The following is a 16,588-nucleotide window of genomic DNA, read 5'->3' on the forward strand; positions in this document are numbered from 1 at the left end:
ACAGATCTGTTTACTTTTGTCAGCCTGAAAAAAAAAAGAAGAAAAAAGAAAGAAAAGAAAAAGAAAAAGGGAGCTTATGCATAAGGAAAGAACCAGACTTTTCAAGGCTAGTTTAAAAAAAAAAAAGGCACTGAGGAAATACTAAGTAAATTCGAAAAAAGGTTCTGAAAACTGACGGAGAGGGTTTACTAGAGAAGATACCAGAGATCAAATGAACACGTGTAGTCCACGCAGACTTGCCTGTAAAATAACGATTTATTTTAATACTTAAAAAAAACACACACAATCCAGTGATAAATGTCAATTATCAATAATCAGCATAAAGTGCCAAACAGCCATACAACTTTTTTTTAATAAACAAAACTTATTGGAATGTCTCTTAATTTGAATACACTGTTCAGAAAGCCAGCATTTAAAAAATACGCTCTCAGGTTGAGATTTGTTCTCTCTCATGAGGACACACACAGATTTTAAAGTACCACTAAAACCATGTTGTGCATACCATCAGTCTGATGTATTGCCATCTTTCTTCCTTTTTTTTTTTTAAGAAGTCCATAAGTTACAAACCTTCCAGCGCACTAGACCGCAGGCAAAAAACAAGGTCTCCATGTCCCATGAGCACTGATTTGTCCCAAATAAGGGGACCTGCAGATCTAAGATCTAGATGTGTTTTCTAGTGCACAGTAGGACTCCCCACTTGAGAGATTTAGGTCATTTCCAAAAGTTAATTTTCTTCTACTTTTAAGAAAACAAACTAGCAAAAAGATTTGCAAGTTGCCCTTCTCCTTGTCCTAATGGTGCCAGATGAGAAACCACCATTTCAGTTCTTAATCATCTTCTGGAACTCTCTGTATTTCCTGAAGTGTAAAAGTAAGAAGCTTTATACAGTCAAAAAATAAGTATAAAATAAGAGGTTTTTTTTTCTTAAGTAATACTTTTGGAAGCTACAATTTTTTTTGGGGGGGGGTTGTTGGGATTGGGGGGGGTTGTGGGTTTTTGTTTGATTTTAATGAGATTCCTGTCCAACACATGAGCCACCACCTTTTGCATAAAGTTTATCAAAGCCACACAAGCCAGTTAGCACTCTGCACGTCATTCATGTATATTTTAAACACAAAATATTTTTTTCACCCACAACTTAAGAAGTTAGTTGCTTGGCGGGATTTTGCTCATTTTTAAGTACAAACAAAAACAAAACACAAAGTTCAGTGCTCCCATCCTGGCAGTTTTGTTTCTGTTCTAGTTTTGGTATAAAGTCTGAAGGGGAGAAAAAGTTCATAGAAGTTGGAGATTCAGCACTTAAGTTTGGCAGGTTTCAGTTCCTTTACTTGCGTGTGCAGTGTCTTGTGGACGGCTAGCGTTCTGGACTGGCAAAATCCTTTCCCACATTCTTGACACTTAAAAGGCTTTTCTTTAGAATGTATATATCTAGAGAGAAAAATAACATTAAGATGTCAAAATAACCAGCCTGGATTCAGCAGTGACCCTGCCTGCCCAGGGACTTACTCAGACCACCCTGGACCCTTTCACACCAGTTCCTGAGGCCAAGACTACTGGAGTGTGACACTCCAGTGATCTTCTGTGTGCGTGTGTGCAAGAAGAGACAGGGGTGTAGGAGGCTTACAAGAGTGCCATTCTTAGAGAAAAAGGGTTAGAGAGCTTCATAGTCACTAGGCCACATGTCTTCATGACAGTTCTGAATGATCACTAGGGCAGCACAAGCAAGATGATGCAAACTGTGAGTGAAAATGTCCATATAAGCTAGTAGCCTGTGCAAGACATGTTTTCAGGGTGGGTGAATACAACAAGCTTATCTTCCAAAGTGAGTTATCTGGGCAAAGGAAAGCCTGAAGGGAACATCTCCTGCTGGCTAGGTACATGACCTTTCTTACAAGCACCTTCATGACCATAGCTGGGCAACTGGGATAGTACGCGTGCTTGAGGAGGAAGGGACAGGGAAAAAAAGAATGGTTACCTGTGATCCCTTAGGTGATCCTGTCTTCTGAAGGCCTTGTGGCAAATGTCACATGTGTAGGGCCGTTCATCAGTGTGGGTTCTTTCATGGATCAAAAGGTTGTAGGACTTGGTGAAGTGCCTACCACAGAATTTACACACGAATTCCTTCTTGGTTTTGGATGGTAACCTTCCCCGTGTGGGTTTCTTCTCTGGTGATAGTTTAGTTACCTCAAGCAAAGAGCCCAGCCCTGGTGGGGAGCCCTGGCTGTCCGCTTGTCCCAGTTTAGAGTGGTCCTCTTGTGTGGCGGCCACTGCTAAGTTGGCAAAGTCGAAGCGGGGCTTAGCTTTGAGGGTCACATTGGTGGCCTCTTGCTTGGGCTGGATGACATGTGGGAAGAGTGGGAAGGTGGGCAGCTGGAACCGTGCATCCACCAGGCTTGACACACTGGGCACCTTGGAGAAGGAGGAACGGGGCAGATGCATGGCTGGGTACCCCAAAGTCCACTGGTGCAAATGTACAGCGTGCAGGGCACTGAAGCCATAGAGGTTGGAGAGGTGATCAGAGGGCACGGCGGGCAGCCCGTTGAACGCTTGCAGGAAAGAGTAGTTGGTGAGCTGAAGGGAAGGGTGGATAGGCACTGGGGCTGGCAGGGTCTTACTTCCCATGGTGGCCGCTCAGGAGGAGGATCTTGGGAAAGGGGGAGGAAAAGATCTGGAAAATAAAAATGAGGGAGGAGCAGAAGAGGGAGAGGTGGATTTATAGAGAGATACAAGCAAAGGGAATTTCTCATCTCATTCCTCCCTAGTCCCCCTCTCCAAAGCCATGGAAGGAGACTGCCTTTGACTTGGAGGGGCACCCCACAGGCCTCCAGATCCTCCTTCTTCCACCCTCCCCACACACAGGGTATGCTCCATCCACAACCGCTCACTCTCCCAACAGCATCCCTGTGCCACACAGGCCTCTGATGACCCTCCATGCAGGAGCAGTTGGGAGATATTGAGTCCCAAAGTTCAGGGTTCTCCCAGGCAGTTTAAAGTCCTTTTCTGTATGGGCATACAGCCTTTTCAGAATGGTAGGCTACTGCCCACTGGGTCTTTCCACTGAAACCACCTTCAGCCCTGACCCTCAGGGTGATGCAGGGAGGGAGTGTGGATGTCTTGCTGCCCCTGGGTTGCACACCTCCCTGCAGCCTGGGCTTAGCCATGCTTCTGCCTCCTGGACGGTGGGGAGAATTGGGTGCTCAGAGCTGCCCATCCTTCCTCCTTCAAAAAAAAATAAGAGGGGGGGGAAAAAACAACAGTTGTCCTTCCATTTACTGCAAAAAGAAGGAAAATGCTGAGCTCGGGTGACAAATCTGAAGTGCCATTTTTTCGTCCCGGGGGAAGCATCTGGCTTCAAGCCCATGTCCCAATTTAGGCAATCGCTTAATTAGAGCCCTTCAAAAGGGAAAAAGGCAAGTCCTGTGGAGACCCTTTCCTCAGGGACACCCGTCTCACCAGCCAGAGGAGCTAGGACTCTCAGGGCCCCATGGGACAAGGCCACACTGGGCCAGGCACCACTGTTTTGTTGTGTTTCAGGGTCCTGCCAAGCCCTCAGCCTCCCCTCAGGGACAGATACCTATCCATTCCCCTGCCAAGGTGGAGGGAAAACGCTGCCAGAGAGCAGCATGGAGGAGCATCTGGCCCTGCCCGTAAATTCAGCCCCCAGCACAGCCCTGGCTGCTGTCAACCATTTGGCAGGAGACCCTTCCTGAGGGCCAGTAGTGGGTAGGAAGATCCCCCTCTTTGTGCATGTGAGAGAGCACCCGCAGCTTTTGGAGGCATCACACCCCTGAACCCCAGGGAGCCTCCTCCTTCCTCTGTGGCCCACAGCTTGTGCTTGCTTGCCCCTGGCAATCTGTGAGGTTTGCCCTCATTTGGGCTCCTTCCCTCCAAGAACTGTGCAGGGACACTGTAGGGTCCCGGCAAGATCCCCACAGAGTTCCTTAAGGATCCTTGCAGGGTCCCCATAGTGGCCCTGTAAGAACCTTGCAGGGTTCCTACAGGATCCCTGTGAGATACCTTCAGGATATCCACAGAGTCCCCATAGGATCACCACAGGGCCTCCTTAGGATCCTATAAGATCCCCGCAAGGTCTCCACAGGGTCCCGCAGCACTCGGCCCAGGTGAGCAGTGTTTATTCCCACATTAAGAGTAAAGCCCTTTTGGAGAAAAGGAGGTAGCAAAGTGCTGCAGATCAGAAATTGTCCCTCTAGGCCAGGGGCGAGGGGGAAAAACTGGTGGCAGTAGAGTCCTAATGATCAGGGAAACAAATCTGATTTATATGTGGGCTGCTGCCTGGACCAAGGAGCTGCAGCTGAGAGGTTGTGAGAGGGAGAAATTCACTCTGAGCAGCTCTGTACGCCAGTCCACCTTTCACACCGTTTTACATAAATCAGCAGCAGGAAGAGAGACCCAAAACTTAGAGGAATTCCATCTCAATGACCCAGAATAAGAGAGTGTGACATTTTGCCTTTTTTAATTGGATACATTTTGAATAGTGGCTGATTGAAAAACGCACACATTACATTCTCCTCCCTCTCCTTTTTTTTTTTTTTTAACTGTTTATGGGCCAATCAAACAACCAGATTGTTTTGTTCTTCGACTGGGGAAATACTTTTTTTGTTTGTGCTGCGCATACACTAGGCGTGACCGTTTCACAGCACAAATACCTCGATCGATGACCCCGAGAACAAACAACGCGGAAAATACTCTTGTCCAGATACCTGAAATGTCTGTTTCTGTATGTCACAACGACTACATGTCTACTAGGTAGTCCTAGATCTTTGAAGCATGAAACATCCTACTGTAAACTGAGTTCATTCCTGAGTTTATCCCTCCCTCCTTCTTCAAATCCTTAGAAAACATTTTATTTGGAATATATAACCATGAATCTACCATGAAAATTTGGGTTAAAACCTGGTTGAAAACATTTAAAAAATTCTGTTTCGATTTTCCAAACGAAGAAGGAGGCAGAAACGAAAGAGAAATACGACTGGCTCATAATGGAATTCATTGTCCCCAGTATTTTTTGCTAGAGCAGTCTCGTCTTTTTCAAAAAGAAAAAGAAAAAAAAATAAAAAGAAAGAAAACAGGGGAAAAAAAAAACAGAAAAAAAAGAAGAAAAAGAAAGGGGGGAGGTGGGAGCAGAGTGTTCACGTTATTACAAGTTTCTTGGCACTTTTCCAGAAATGTAAGCTGCACTTTTGCTCTGTACAACCGGGATAGTCAAAAATATAGATGAAGAGCAGAGTATTTCACAGAGAAGTCCCCTCTCTTCAGGACATCAAAGCGAACGTGTATTTCACAGTGCAGTAACTCTCCCCTCTCCCGCTTGCCCGCAGAGAGATCAATGTTTCTTTGATTTCGGTGTCACCTCCACCTTTAATTCTGCTTCATGTAAACAGATCGTTATCGGGGCTTCTTTTTTATTTTTATTTTTTTTATTTTTAAAGAAGACGACCCCGTGAGTTCTCTGCTTGAATTCCCCCATCACAATAAAACTATGCGAGGTTTTCTTTTTTGACACAAACCTGCTCGCTGAGTAATTAAGAAAAAAACACTTGTGTTCTGACTGAAACAAAACCCACTCATGCCAAGATAAATTTACCCTGCAAAATAGGATCATAAACTTGAAAGACTACATCTGTCTCCAGCTTTCTTACCCTTTGTCCTGTTTGAAGATATGGTAATGCTATTGTCCAATTGCCATTGTTTTAAGACCATTGTAACCTTAACCTTCCAGATTAAGTTCTATCTCCATTATATACCAAAAAAAGAAAAAGAAAAACCCAGACAATTTGTTGCCGGTAGCATAGCACGAAGCGAAATTAAACGGATTTTTAAGTAATCCTGTGAGTAGTAGGTATTTTTCTTTTCTACCTCGAATTGTCAATTTCCGATGTGTCCTTTGAAAGGGATATTTGTTACCTTAAATACCTGACTCATAAATAATGAGGTTTGCTAATTAGTTCCACATGGGAGAATGGAGGAGGTAAATTACCCTGAGAACGTTGCTTATTTTTACAAACATGATAAAGTAGCGGGCATAAAACGCTGCATTCTTGGGATAGCCTCAAACTGCAGCAATCAGGTTCATCTGTCAAAAAAGTCCCCCTATTTTTTTCTGAATCCTTTAAAGTCTGGTAGCCGTCTCCTTTCTAGTGCATCGCATCGGTCTGCAACATTTTGCTACCAGGACGACTACTAATTTTGTCCCCTTTGCGGGGACAAGATTTTCCCCTTCCTATCAGTTTAAGCGAGGAAGCAGAGTTTACAATTTATCTGTGTTTGGGAAACTAACTCGAAAGGGAATAAAATTGCCCTTTCGCTCCACACTATTCGAGCGTGGTGCTCTTGAGGAATAAAGTGCATTGTTCAGCACGGATTTATTCAAAGTATTAATGAAGTGTGCAGAATCTATTAAAGCAGGTTTATTCAGGACTAATTGAGCATGAAAGAGTTAATTGCTAACATTAATGAGGACTGGAAGGACTCAGTCAGCATGTGCCTTGGATATCTCCTCTCAATCCTTATAAAATCATCATTCACATTTTATCACGAAATCAGTGTTGACAAGTCTCGCCAGACCACCGTTGCGAATGTTGATGAATGCGGCGGATTTTAGCCTCGGAATAATAATAATAACCAGGGTTCAGCCGCACCAACGATCTCCACAGTGCTCGGGTCAGCCTTTACCCCCCAAAAAACAAAAAATCCCTGGGCCCGGACCCTAATGGGACAGTGGCTACGAGGGCCATGGGCGGGAGCGCAACCCCGGCGCTGGGCTCGCTGCGAGGGAGGCGAGCGCGGGTGAGTCCGGCGGGGGTGGCCGGAGGCGGCAAGGCTCTACCAACCTCCCCCTGGAGAAGTTTTTGGGTTGGTCTGGGAGTTTTGTACTTTTTATTTATTTTTTAATCCTCCCGAATGTAGAAAGGCCCCCGAATACAGGGTTCATTCTCGTTTTGTCCCCCGAGAAATCCCCGGTGCCTCCATTGCACACAAGCAAACCGCCCTTCCTAACGACCCGCCGCAGGGAGGACTTCTCCCCTGGGCACCCCTCGGCTTCCCACAGCCGCATCCCGCACTGAGCGCGAGCGAGCGGCGCAGCCGGGTGGCGCCTTGCGCGGGTCCCCCTCGGGGCGCGCAGGGCTGCGCGGCGCATCCCGGACCCTGGCGGCGCGAGCGCAGCCGCCCGCGGCCGCGGCGCGCCCGGGCGCGGGCAGGCAGCGGGGAGGCGAGACCGCGTCGCGCCGGGCTCCCGAGCTGGCCTCTGTTTCAGGGGTTGGCCCGTTTTCTCGGTTGGCTTCGGGTATACTAAAGCGGGCTCGCTGTGCACCTGTCCGAGACACGGCTCTCACCGTCCTTCTCTGGTTGCAGTTTATCGGACAATTCCCTCACCTTTACGGTCATCTCCAAAAAGTTCGGGTTTTATAGTTCCCCTCCCAAAAGCCAGAAATAACAACTATATCCTAATCCTCGGCTTTGCACTGACACTTTATAGGCTCGGCCTCTAGAGAAGCCCAGTTTCTGTCTACGCTGAACTTGTGTTGCTCCATTCAGACAAATATTAACATCAGATTCATTTCTCTTATGGCCTTGGAAGAAAACAGACAAGGCTACTTGGACCTTAAAACACTATAAATGGAGTATAAAATGGAGTAGAAAGAAAGAAAAAAAAATAAGAAGGAAAGGAAAGGAAGGAAAGGGAAGAAGGGAAGGAAAAGGAGAGGGAAGAGCTGAACGTTCAAGTCCTTGAAGGACATTCAGACTTCTTGTTGCAGCTCATATGTGTCATTTTTACCTCGGGTTAAAAGCACAGCTCCTCCGCAAGGGGGGATAAGCAGCTTTAAAAGGGGAAGACAAATCTTTAAATAGCATCAAAATATCCAAGCCCCATGTGAAGACTTTCCCCAGCCCTCCGCCCTCCCCAGAGAGGATAGCCCTCCTCACGTGAACCAGAATTCCCCCACTTCTTCTGCACCATCCAGAACATGGTGGGAGGAATGGGGGGAGAGGAAGAAAGGAGGGAGAGAAAAGGAGGCGTTTGGATCGATATCCCCAACCCTCGAGGCTTGGCAAAACAAAAAACAAACAAAATGAGTTGTTCTTTTTATTTACCTAATCCCGATCTGCGCTCCACCGCTGGCAGCAGTTAAAAGATCCTGGGCTAAATTGAAGCTGGTAAAATAAAACAAAATAATAATAATAAAAAATAATAATAATAAAAAAAGGTTGGGCTAGGTCAGTGTCTCTGCTGGCCCTGGGGGGCCCGGCTCTGTCCCCACCCCGCCCCGCTGCTCCTGCGGCCGGCGGCAGGCAGATCCGGGCGAGCCGCGGGCCAGGTGTCCAGGTGCCTGGCTGCGGGCGCGGAGGTGCCGTCCCTCCTCCCGCTGCCGCCCGGGCGGGTGCGGCTGCCTGAGCGCAAACGCGCCCTGGAGTAGCCGCGCTCCGACTGAACCGATCCCTTCCCTCCAGCCTCCTCCTTATTTCAACCCCCCCTCCCGGCTCCCCCCCTCAACCTCCCACCAGACGCCGGGCATGCGCACGCAGGGAGAAAGTTTCTGGCTGGGAAGAGCCAACTTTTCAACCCGCTTCTCCTGCCGCCGCGGCAGCCAACAACTCGCAGCCCGCAAACGTGTGATCTCGCCCCCCCTTCCCCCCCATCCCCCCTCCCCGCCCCGCTGCCTTCGCCTCCGGAGCCCGCAGCGTCCCCCGGGCATCTCCCCCGGGGCCCTCGGACGCGCGGCCCCCGCGGCGGAGCGGCCCCCCGGGCGGGGGGTGGGGGGCGGCCCCGCTGCGCGGCCGCGCTGCCTGCGCCGGCCCGGTCCGCCGCTCTGCTCCGCACCGCACCGCACCGCGCAGCGCCGCGCAGCGCAGCGCCTCCCGCCCCCGGCCGGCCTCGCTGCGCCCCCTCCCCGCCGAGCCGCGGGGAAGGGGCCGAGGCTCACCGGGGACTGCCCAGGGAGGGAGAGAGCGGGGAGAGAGACAGAAAGAAAGAAAGGAAGGAAAAAGAAGGAAAGGAAGAAAGAAAAGGGGGGGGGAAGCGGGGGGGATGTGGAGGGAGGGATCTGCTCCCTCTGGCAGGATTCAGGGGGTCGGAAATCGTCCTCCCTCTCTGGAGCCGTCCCCGAGAGCACCCCGGGATCCGCGTACCTGAGGAGGCCGCTGCCGGGCCGGACCCGCTCCCCCCGCCTCAGCATCCCCGGCGGCTCCGCTCCAGGCTCCCCTTGCCGCCCCGGCTCCCCCGAGCTCGCTGCCTTCCTCCCGTCCCTCCTCCCGCGCCCCAGGACGGGCTCCCTCCTGCGCCCCGCGCGGGTTTCCGCGGAGTGCGGATCCCCCGGGTGTCAGGAGCCGCGGAGCCGTGTGCGGAGCCCCGCACAGATCCGGGGAGGTCAGACCACTCGGGCGAACCAGGCAAAGCAAAACAGCCCTCGGAAGAAAAATGTAAAACGTGCTTTATAATTAATCCTGAGACCACAATCTCCTTGCTTATTTGTTTTTCTATTCATCCATCCGTTCACACTCCTTTAGATCCGCGAAGAGGGAAAAATTGCTTGGGTCTATTACATTGTCCTGAAGAACCAGGGTAATATAATACGCTAGTGAAGACAGATCCGTCAGGTTAACATGGTACCGTGCTCATATAATAACGCATGTTATTTTTATTGTTCATGTCACTGCTGTTGTTACACTGATTTTTCCCCATCTCAGGAGGAAAAACAAACAAATAAACAAAACGGCAACAAGAAAACAACTGCCCATCGCGTTATCATTCTGGAGAATAACTGTTCATGAACACGACGGCAGGGTGGCAAAATAAACCTTAGCCCTGACATTTCATCCCAGGAACATCACTGTTTCGGGAAAGAGTCTAGGGTCCAACATTTTTTCACAAGCAGGGCTGGGCAGACGAACAGATTTTCGTTCCCTTCTTTTGTAAACGAGTGACATTTTTAAGAGGCAGAGGCGAAGCAAAGACGTTCCTCCATCACGGCTTCTTCAGTTCTCTCTCATTTCGTGCTGCTCTTTTTTTTTTTCTTTTCCTTCTTTTTTTTTTCTCCCCCCCCCCCTTAAAATCTAGTAGTTTTATTCCTATTTTAGGAGTTGAAATGTCGAGAGTGTGATCCTGTGGTCGACGCTGTAAGCCGATGCCTTCGAATAAGTTTGCCTTTTCAGAAGTAGTTTTAAAGTTCTGTTGTCAGAACACGAATATAGGGTTCCCTAAACCAAGAAACTGACCGGAGATATACTCTTCTAACTGGAGATTTCTGTGTTCCCAAAGGAAGAATCTCGCTCTTTGTATGGCTGGGGATGGGTGCGTGTATTAATAAAACAAAAGTTGTAATTCTCTTTAGAAATATAGCAGATTAGTTGAGATGGTAAATTTAACAACAGCAATGATACCTGCACGTGCTCCGTTTAAGGGAACAAAAAAAAAATTGCACTTCCAGTTACAGAGACCATCGTTCCTGAACAAATGCTTAAACATATAAATAAAGGGCAGTAAAAGATCTCAACGTCTGGCGGGGAGGGAGGCACAATAAATGAATCCCACGAGAAAATAGTTTAAAATCAAAGCAGGTCGTTGGGATATAATTCCGTCCCAGAGCATAACTGGATGGTGTAGCTGAAGGCTGCCTGGATAATGTATTGTCCGATATTTACGTATTTGTTAAAAATAAAGATATTTGGACTTGTCAACCCACTGGCGATTGAACTGAAGTTTCAGGCTAGCTGTCTTGTTAAGTGCATTTGGTTTAAATATCTGGTGTTTAAGTTATGGGGATAATGCTCTTCCAAAACCTTTATCCTCGGATGTTTTTTTATGATGTCCCTTGCTAATTTGCATTATGTCAACTTGTAACGGTGGGGAACCTAATACCGGGAACGGGATACAAAACCACTATTAGCACTGAAACGCAGGGAATACACTACACTTTTCCACAGTGAAGAACTGCTGTCGATTAGGAATGTTGCAACTTCAAGAGACTCGTAAAAAGTAAAGGCATCTGCTCCCAAAGCCAGCCACGTTTGTAGGATTTAGACGTGACAGCGAAACCCAATTCGTTTCAAGAGAGATCTGTAGGGTGATTTGAGAGACCCCATCCCTATTCCCGTCCCCATCCCTATTCCCGTCTCCATCTCGATACCCGTCCCATCCGCACCCCAGGTGTCTGCAAGGTGGGGGGCTCCCGGGCACCGGGAGCATCATCCCGGCGAGCAGCGGCCGCCCCGCCGCGGTCGGCTCCCCGCCACCGCCGCCGCCGCCGCCGCCGCCGCGCCTCAGCCCCGCCGCCGCCGCCCGGGCAGGCGGCTTCGAGCCTCACCTGCGAGCAGACCCGGGCAAGGGCACCTCCCTCCCCCGCCGTGCGGAGCCCGCCGCGCCTGTCACCTCGTCTCCAACGAGTTCTGGGCTCGGGTGCTAATCCTGCCCAGCGCAGGTATGAGGGCTCGCTCCTCCTCTGGTTTAAGCTTGTGCGAATGCCAAGCATCCCTGGATTTACCTACACATGTGCTGGGAGAGGGCTGCACAGCCCGGCTGGTGTTCCCCTTAGCTGGGGCACCCGGCTTCACCTTCGGGACCCACTTAACCTTTTGCAAAATAACGATTCCCGGCCCCATGCCGTAGCCACGTGCAGGAAAAAACTCCCTTTTGCTTCCTTGGGACTTTCTCCCCACCGGGTAACCGCGCTCGCCCCTTGCAAAATCTTTTATTGGGGAGAAACAACCATGCCACTTGCGAAGCATCAGCCGCGGGCGCCTCGCCGGGATTGCAAGGAGCAGCGGGCTCCGGCGGGGCAGGGTGGGGATGTGTCCTTGCTCGGAGGGTTTCAAGGGCTGCTTCGCCGCCCGGAGTCCAGCGAATATCTTGCCCCCCCGCAAGGAGGCAGTGGATGGGGGATGGCTGTTCGGAGCTGCCTCCGGTCGGCAGCTCTGCAGTTCCCAAATCTCCCGGGGGAAGGGAGCGGGGAGCAGGGCAGAGCAGCCGGCTGAGCTCGACGGCTTTTCCAAAACCTCCTCGCGCTTGCAGCTTCACTGCGAGGGATGGAGCCAGTCCCGGAGAGACCCGCAGGAAAGAGTAGGCACAAGTGCAGCGGAGCGTCCTCCCTCGCCCCCATCCCTCCCCGGGCAAGGTGCCCCCTGCAACAAACCCCTGGTTTTCAGTGGCACCTGGGTGCTTTTTTTTTTTTTTTTTAACCCTTCGCTTCGCTTTGCCCGATTTTTTCCCCTTGTTGCGGTTTTGGTGTTGACCGCGGTGAAGGATTTGGAAGTGCGGGCTGTGACTACCGCCGGGATACACCGGGCTCAGCCGGAGACGGGAGTGCCGCTGGAGACCGGCCCGCCGCGGGTGAGCCCGCAGCGCGCTGCAGCGCGGGCGAGCAGCGCGGGGGGCGGCGGCGGCGCGGAGCCGAGCCCAGCAGCCCCGACACCCCCTTTCCGAAACTGACCCCCTCACCCCCCGCCCCCGGCACCCCGTTCAGTGCGCAGCTCGATTTCCATTTAGCCTTTCTATTTCAATGGCTGCTAATGACAAGACACGGAAGATCAGCAGCAAGCAACGAGGGTGGAAACGGCTCACGCAGTGCGAGGAAATACTCCCTCTGATAGCACCCTCCGCCCCCCCCACCCCGTTAAAAAAAAAAGAAAAAATGAACAGATAGATGCATAAAACATTCCTCTGACAACTTTTGCCATTTTTTACTTCCACTTCTAGGGCTCCCTGAAAATAAAGCCAAATTAGGGAGCATCTCCATTTTGTTAGCGAGGGGGAAATTGCTTGATTTTTAGCCCGGTGCTGAGCTCTGACTCAACGCGTGAATATATTGCTGCCCTCCGCTAAAGAGCTACTGCAGAGGGTTAGCGCCCACCAGCACGCAAGCGGGGTGTCTGCACAAGGAGTTATGGCGTGGAATGGCCCCGCGCACCCTTCCCCACCGTGGGCTGATCGCCCAGCAAGGACAGACTTCTGCCAGCTCCTTTTTCAGACTGGAAAGAAAATCCAGGGCACGGAAAAGAGTGATAGGGAATTTGTCATCTTCAAGAATCACAATAGACTTTGCAAAGAACTAATTAAATGCAAGGTCTCCCCTCTTCCCTCCCCCCCTTATTTGCAAAGTGGTGTGAAGTCGGTTGTGTAAATGATTCCACTTTAACTTCCAGCCCCTTTAAATCACTAATAATGCCGTGATGGTGCTGCTTACACTGCTGCAGTGAGAGTCAGCATTTCCATTATAATTTCCTATTTTCAGGAGTTTTTACAGTGGTCATAAAAATTCAATCCAGGCTCAAACTTGGCATCCTAGGGCTCCTCCCAGGAGTCATTTCTTTTTGTTGTATTTGAAAGAGGAAACCATTTATCTGTTTTTACATTACAAGAGAGTAACAAAAGGAAGCGAAAACAGAGTTTGGAGAACATTTTTGTATTTTATATTGCTTGCTTTTGCTAAGCTTTACTGTATCTGCCATAGATGTTAAAGGAGCACAGTACACAATAATTAATAACACATGAAAAAGCATCAGGTTATAGAGAAGCCAGAGTCTGCAATTGTAACTAGTCATATAAAATGCTCTTTATCATTCTAAAGTCTTTTGCATTCGAAAATGATAATTTGCTAGCCATACATCCAAAGTGTAATTTGATGTTGGGGGTCATTTTGGTTTAAAATGGACTAATATTTTAGAAATCTGAGAAAGTTTATGTACGTGCTCATATTTAACAAGAACTTCCTAAAAGTACAGATGTTTTCATTGCAGATTTGAGGGGTCTACCCTCTAGCTCCCTTAGTGCAAGAATATGTATAACAGTCAAATAATCTTTGGATTTAGGTGTCCCTAAGTATTCATTTATATGATGGATTGTAATGGCTATATGGTTCCCTTGAAACCATTATATTCTATCAGGTCAAACTCAGCTTTTTTAAAAAGTTCATTTAATACAAGGGTGGCTAGAATGATTTGTGTACTTTGCATTTGCTCACATGCAATTCCCATATCTGCTGGAAATTGAGCAAGGATTTAATGACCCCATAGGATACAAAGGTTTTGGTGACTTGAGCTTGGAATAGGCCCATGAGGCAAAGACCAGTGTGAATTGGGACACTCGAGTGTAATGCCAGCAGAGCCTGGACATTGCATCATGTTGCTGTGGATTATGCCTATGCCACATGTTTTACAGAAAAGTCCTTTCTCTACTGATGTAAAATATGCATTTCTGCTAGTCTGGAAACCTGGTAGGGGTATCATCCTATTCATTTAGCTTAGGTTGGGCTAGGAGAAAGGATCCGAAAGAATGATATATCATAGAGGTGAAAGAGCTATTTCTAGATGGAAATAAAGACATACATGGAATTTTATATATACATGCAGATATGTGTGTGTACGCATAGAGAAGCAAATTGCCTTCATATATAAAGAGATGGATTAAGACATAAGTCTTATAATACACATGATAGAATTAAAGGTGCATGTATATTGATTCAAGGAATGTCAGCCAGTTTTATCTTTGGAAATTTTTGAAATGATATAGGTATTTGATAAGGTTTGTGTTTACTATATGTAACAGTTAATAGGAGGACTCTAGACCTCATTGGGAATAAGGGCAACATTTGCCTGTTGTGGTCTGTCAGACATAGGACTGGAATGAGGATTCCAAAAGATTTTTCTTCCACTTAGGCATTTCATCACAGTGAAGTTGGGCTACTAATCTACAGCTGATCCAAAACTTCCTCAAGCCAGGGGAAACTCATTGTATGGCCTCACTGATACCTGTATTTTATTCCAGATATGTTCCTCTTACAATTAAACTGATATGCCTAAATTAGGAACATTGACCCCCAGACTCTTCAGAGTGGAGTAAGTTCAGACTACTTTGAGATCTGATTCTCATTTCAAATAAACCTTTCATTTTTGATTGACCATATGCAAAGACAGTTACACAGAGATAATATATCCCTATTTTAGGCATCTCAATAATATCTGAAGTGGGATGGATATGAGTCTTTTCTGCTACTGTGTTCATACAAGGCTTTATCTTCAGCAGTAATAAAGCATATACCTGAAGTAATTGATAGATCATATGCCTACAAGACAGGAATCTTGCTATGACTGAAAAATTAGACCTTTTCTGTGCAAGAACAGTTGTACTGGAAAAGTTTTTCCTAGGCCCTATCACAGCAACACCTCAAGGCAGAAATTCAGCATCAGTGCAGCTCCCTTGGGGTTAGCCAGACTAGAGATTGCAATAAAAACAAGACTCCGCATTTTATATCCTAATCACTTGGGATCTTTTTCTGGTTCTTTTCACTGCACAGATTCTGGGATAAGTTGTGAAATAGGTCTCTGTGTTCAGTCACTTGCCAGTATTAATATCTCCTCACCTTGATAGTCAAGGGTCCCGAGCCCAAAGGCAATGACACATTTAGTGCACTTGCAGTAGCATGAGGGGGAGATTAGACTGGTGTTTGTGCCACAGAACTCCCACTCTCTCTTCCCAGGATTGTGAGCATCATGGCATTTTGTTTCTATGTCCTTGCTGCTGTGCCTATTTCATACAGAAAGCAGACCAACACAGTGAAGACTGTGAAGGTTCTGTGCAAACCCATTCTGCGGCCTTGGATAGGTTCCTGGGGAAGCTCCACTGGGTCAGATCTGTTGGCCAACCGTCTCCAGCAGAGAAATGTGGATGATATTTTAAATATCCTGGTCCCAGACCTTGGAGAGTTTTGAAGGGGGTTAGACATATTGAGCATTGCTCAATAGTCAGTAGGGGCCAGTGTTAAAAACAGGTTTGGTACATTCACTATTTCACATCTGTTTCAATTCCTTTACAGTGAGAGGACTGGCTCAGGAATCCACTACAGGACTGCAAGACATGCACTGGGGCCTTCTTCTCTGCTGCACACACACGCATGTTGTCAGGAGTCAATATCTGAAGGGAAGGTGAAAAGAGGATGGGGCCAGACTCTTTTCAGAGGTGCCCAGTGTTATGAGAGGCAACGGGCACAAACCGAAACACAGGAAGGTCCGACCGAACATAAGGAAAAGCTTTTTCACTGTGAGGGTGACCAAGCACAGGAACAGGTTGCCCAGAAAAGTTGTGGAGTCTCCATCCTTGGAGATATTCAAAAGCCATCTAGACACAGTCCTTAGCAACCTGCTCTAAGTGACCCTGCTTGAGCAGGGGTTTTGGACTAGATGATCTTTAAAGGTCCCTTCCACCTCAACTGTTTTGGGATTCTGTGAGTCAGTGATCAGGTATGGATCTATCACCGCTTCAAGTTTTGTGGCTGCAGCTCTGCTGTTAATTGACTGACACTACTGGCACTCACAATGGCCAAATCCCATAGTGGACAAGGACATTTTTACTCTGGTGACATCAGTCCCCAGTCCTCTAAATCTCTCTCCCCTATAATATCGTGATCAAAGTTATAGGGCTCAGTTGATCTTTAGTCAAATACACTGTTGACATGACTGCATGACTTTGAAGCAGTTGAGAGGTTCCAGTTTTCTTCACAGGAATCTATAAGAGTTTTTACAATTGACTTCAGTGACAGTAATAGCTAACAACTGGAGTGTTGTGTCACTGTGGATT

The 16,588-nt window shown here is 48.2% G+C and overlaps 1 protein-coding gene across 2 annotated transcripts; it reads right to left on the reverse strand.

The window, feature by feature from the left end:
• Window positions 1–236: 236 nt before the first annotated feature.
• On the reverse strand, window positions 237–8,455 carry OSR1 (odd-skipped related transcription factor 1). Of its 2 annotated transcripts, XM_013955100.2 has the most exons (4): window positions 8,116–8,455; window positions 3,068–3,219; window positions 1,976–2,668; window positions 237–1,428 (listed from the first exon to the last, which is right to left on the reverse strand). In XM_013955100.2, the coding sequence occupies exons 3-4, from the start codon at window positions 2,620–2,622 to the stop codon at window positions 1,293–1,295; spliced, it is 783 nt and encodes a 260-aa protein (XP_013810554.1). In that variant the 5' UTR covers window positions 2,623–2,668; window positions 3,068–3,219; window positions 8,116–8,455; the 3' UTR covers window positions 237–1,292. The 2 variants fall into 2 exon arrangements, with proteins under 2 accessions (XP_013810554.1, XP_013810553.1); XM_013955099.2 differs by lacking the exon at window positions 3,068–3,219.
• Window positions 8,456–16,588: the final 8,133 nt, after the last annotated feature.

This window comes from Apteryx mantelli, chromosome 3 (genome assembly GCF_036417845.1).
Source record: "Apteryx mantelli isolate bAptMan1 chromosome 3, bAptMan1.hap1, whole genome shotgun sequence".
In the NCBI taxonomy this organism is placed as follows: domain Eukaryota; kingdom Metazoa; phylum Chordata; class Aves; order Apterygiformes; family Apterygidae; genus Apteryx; species Apteryx mantelli.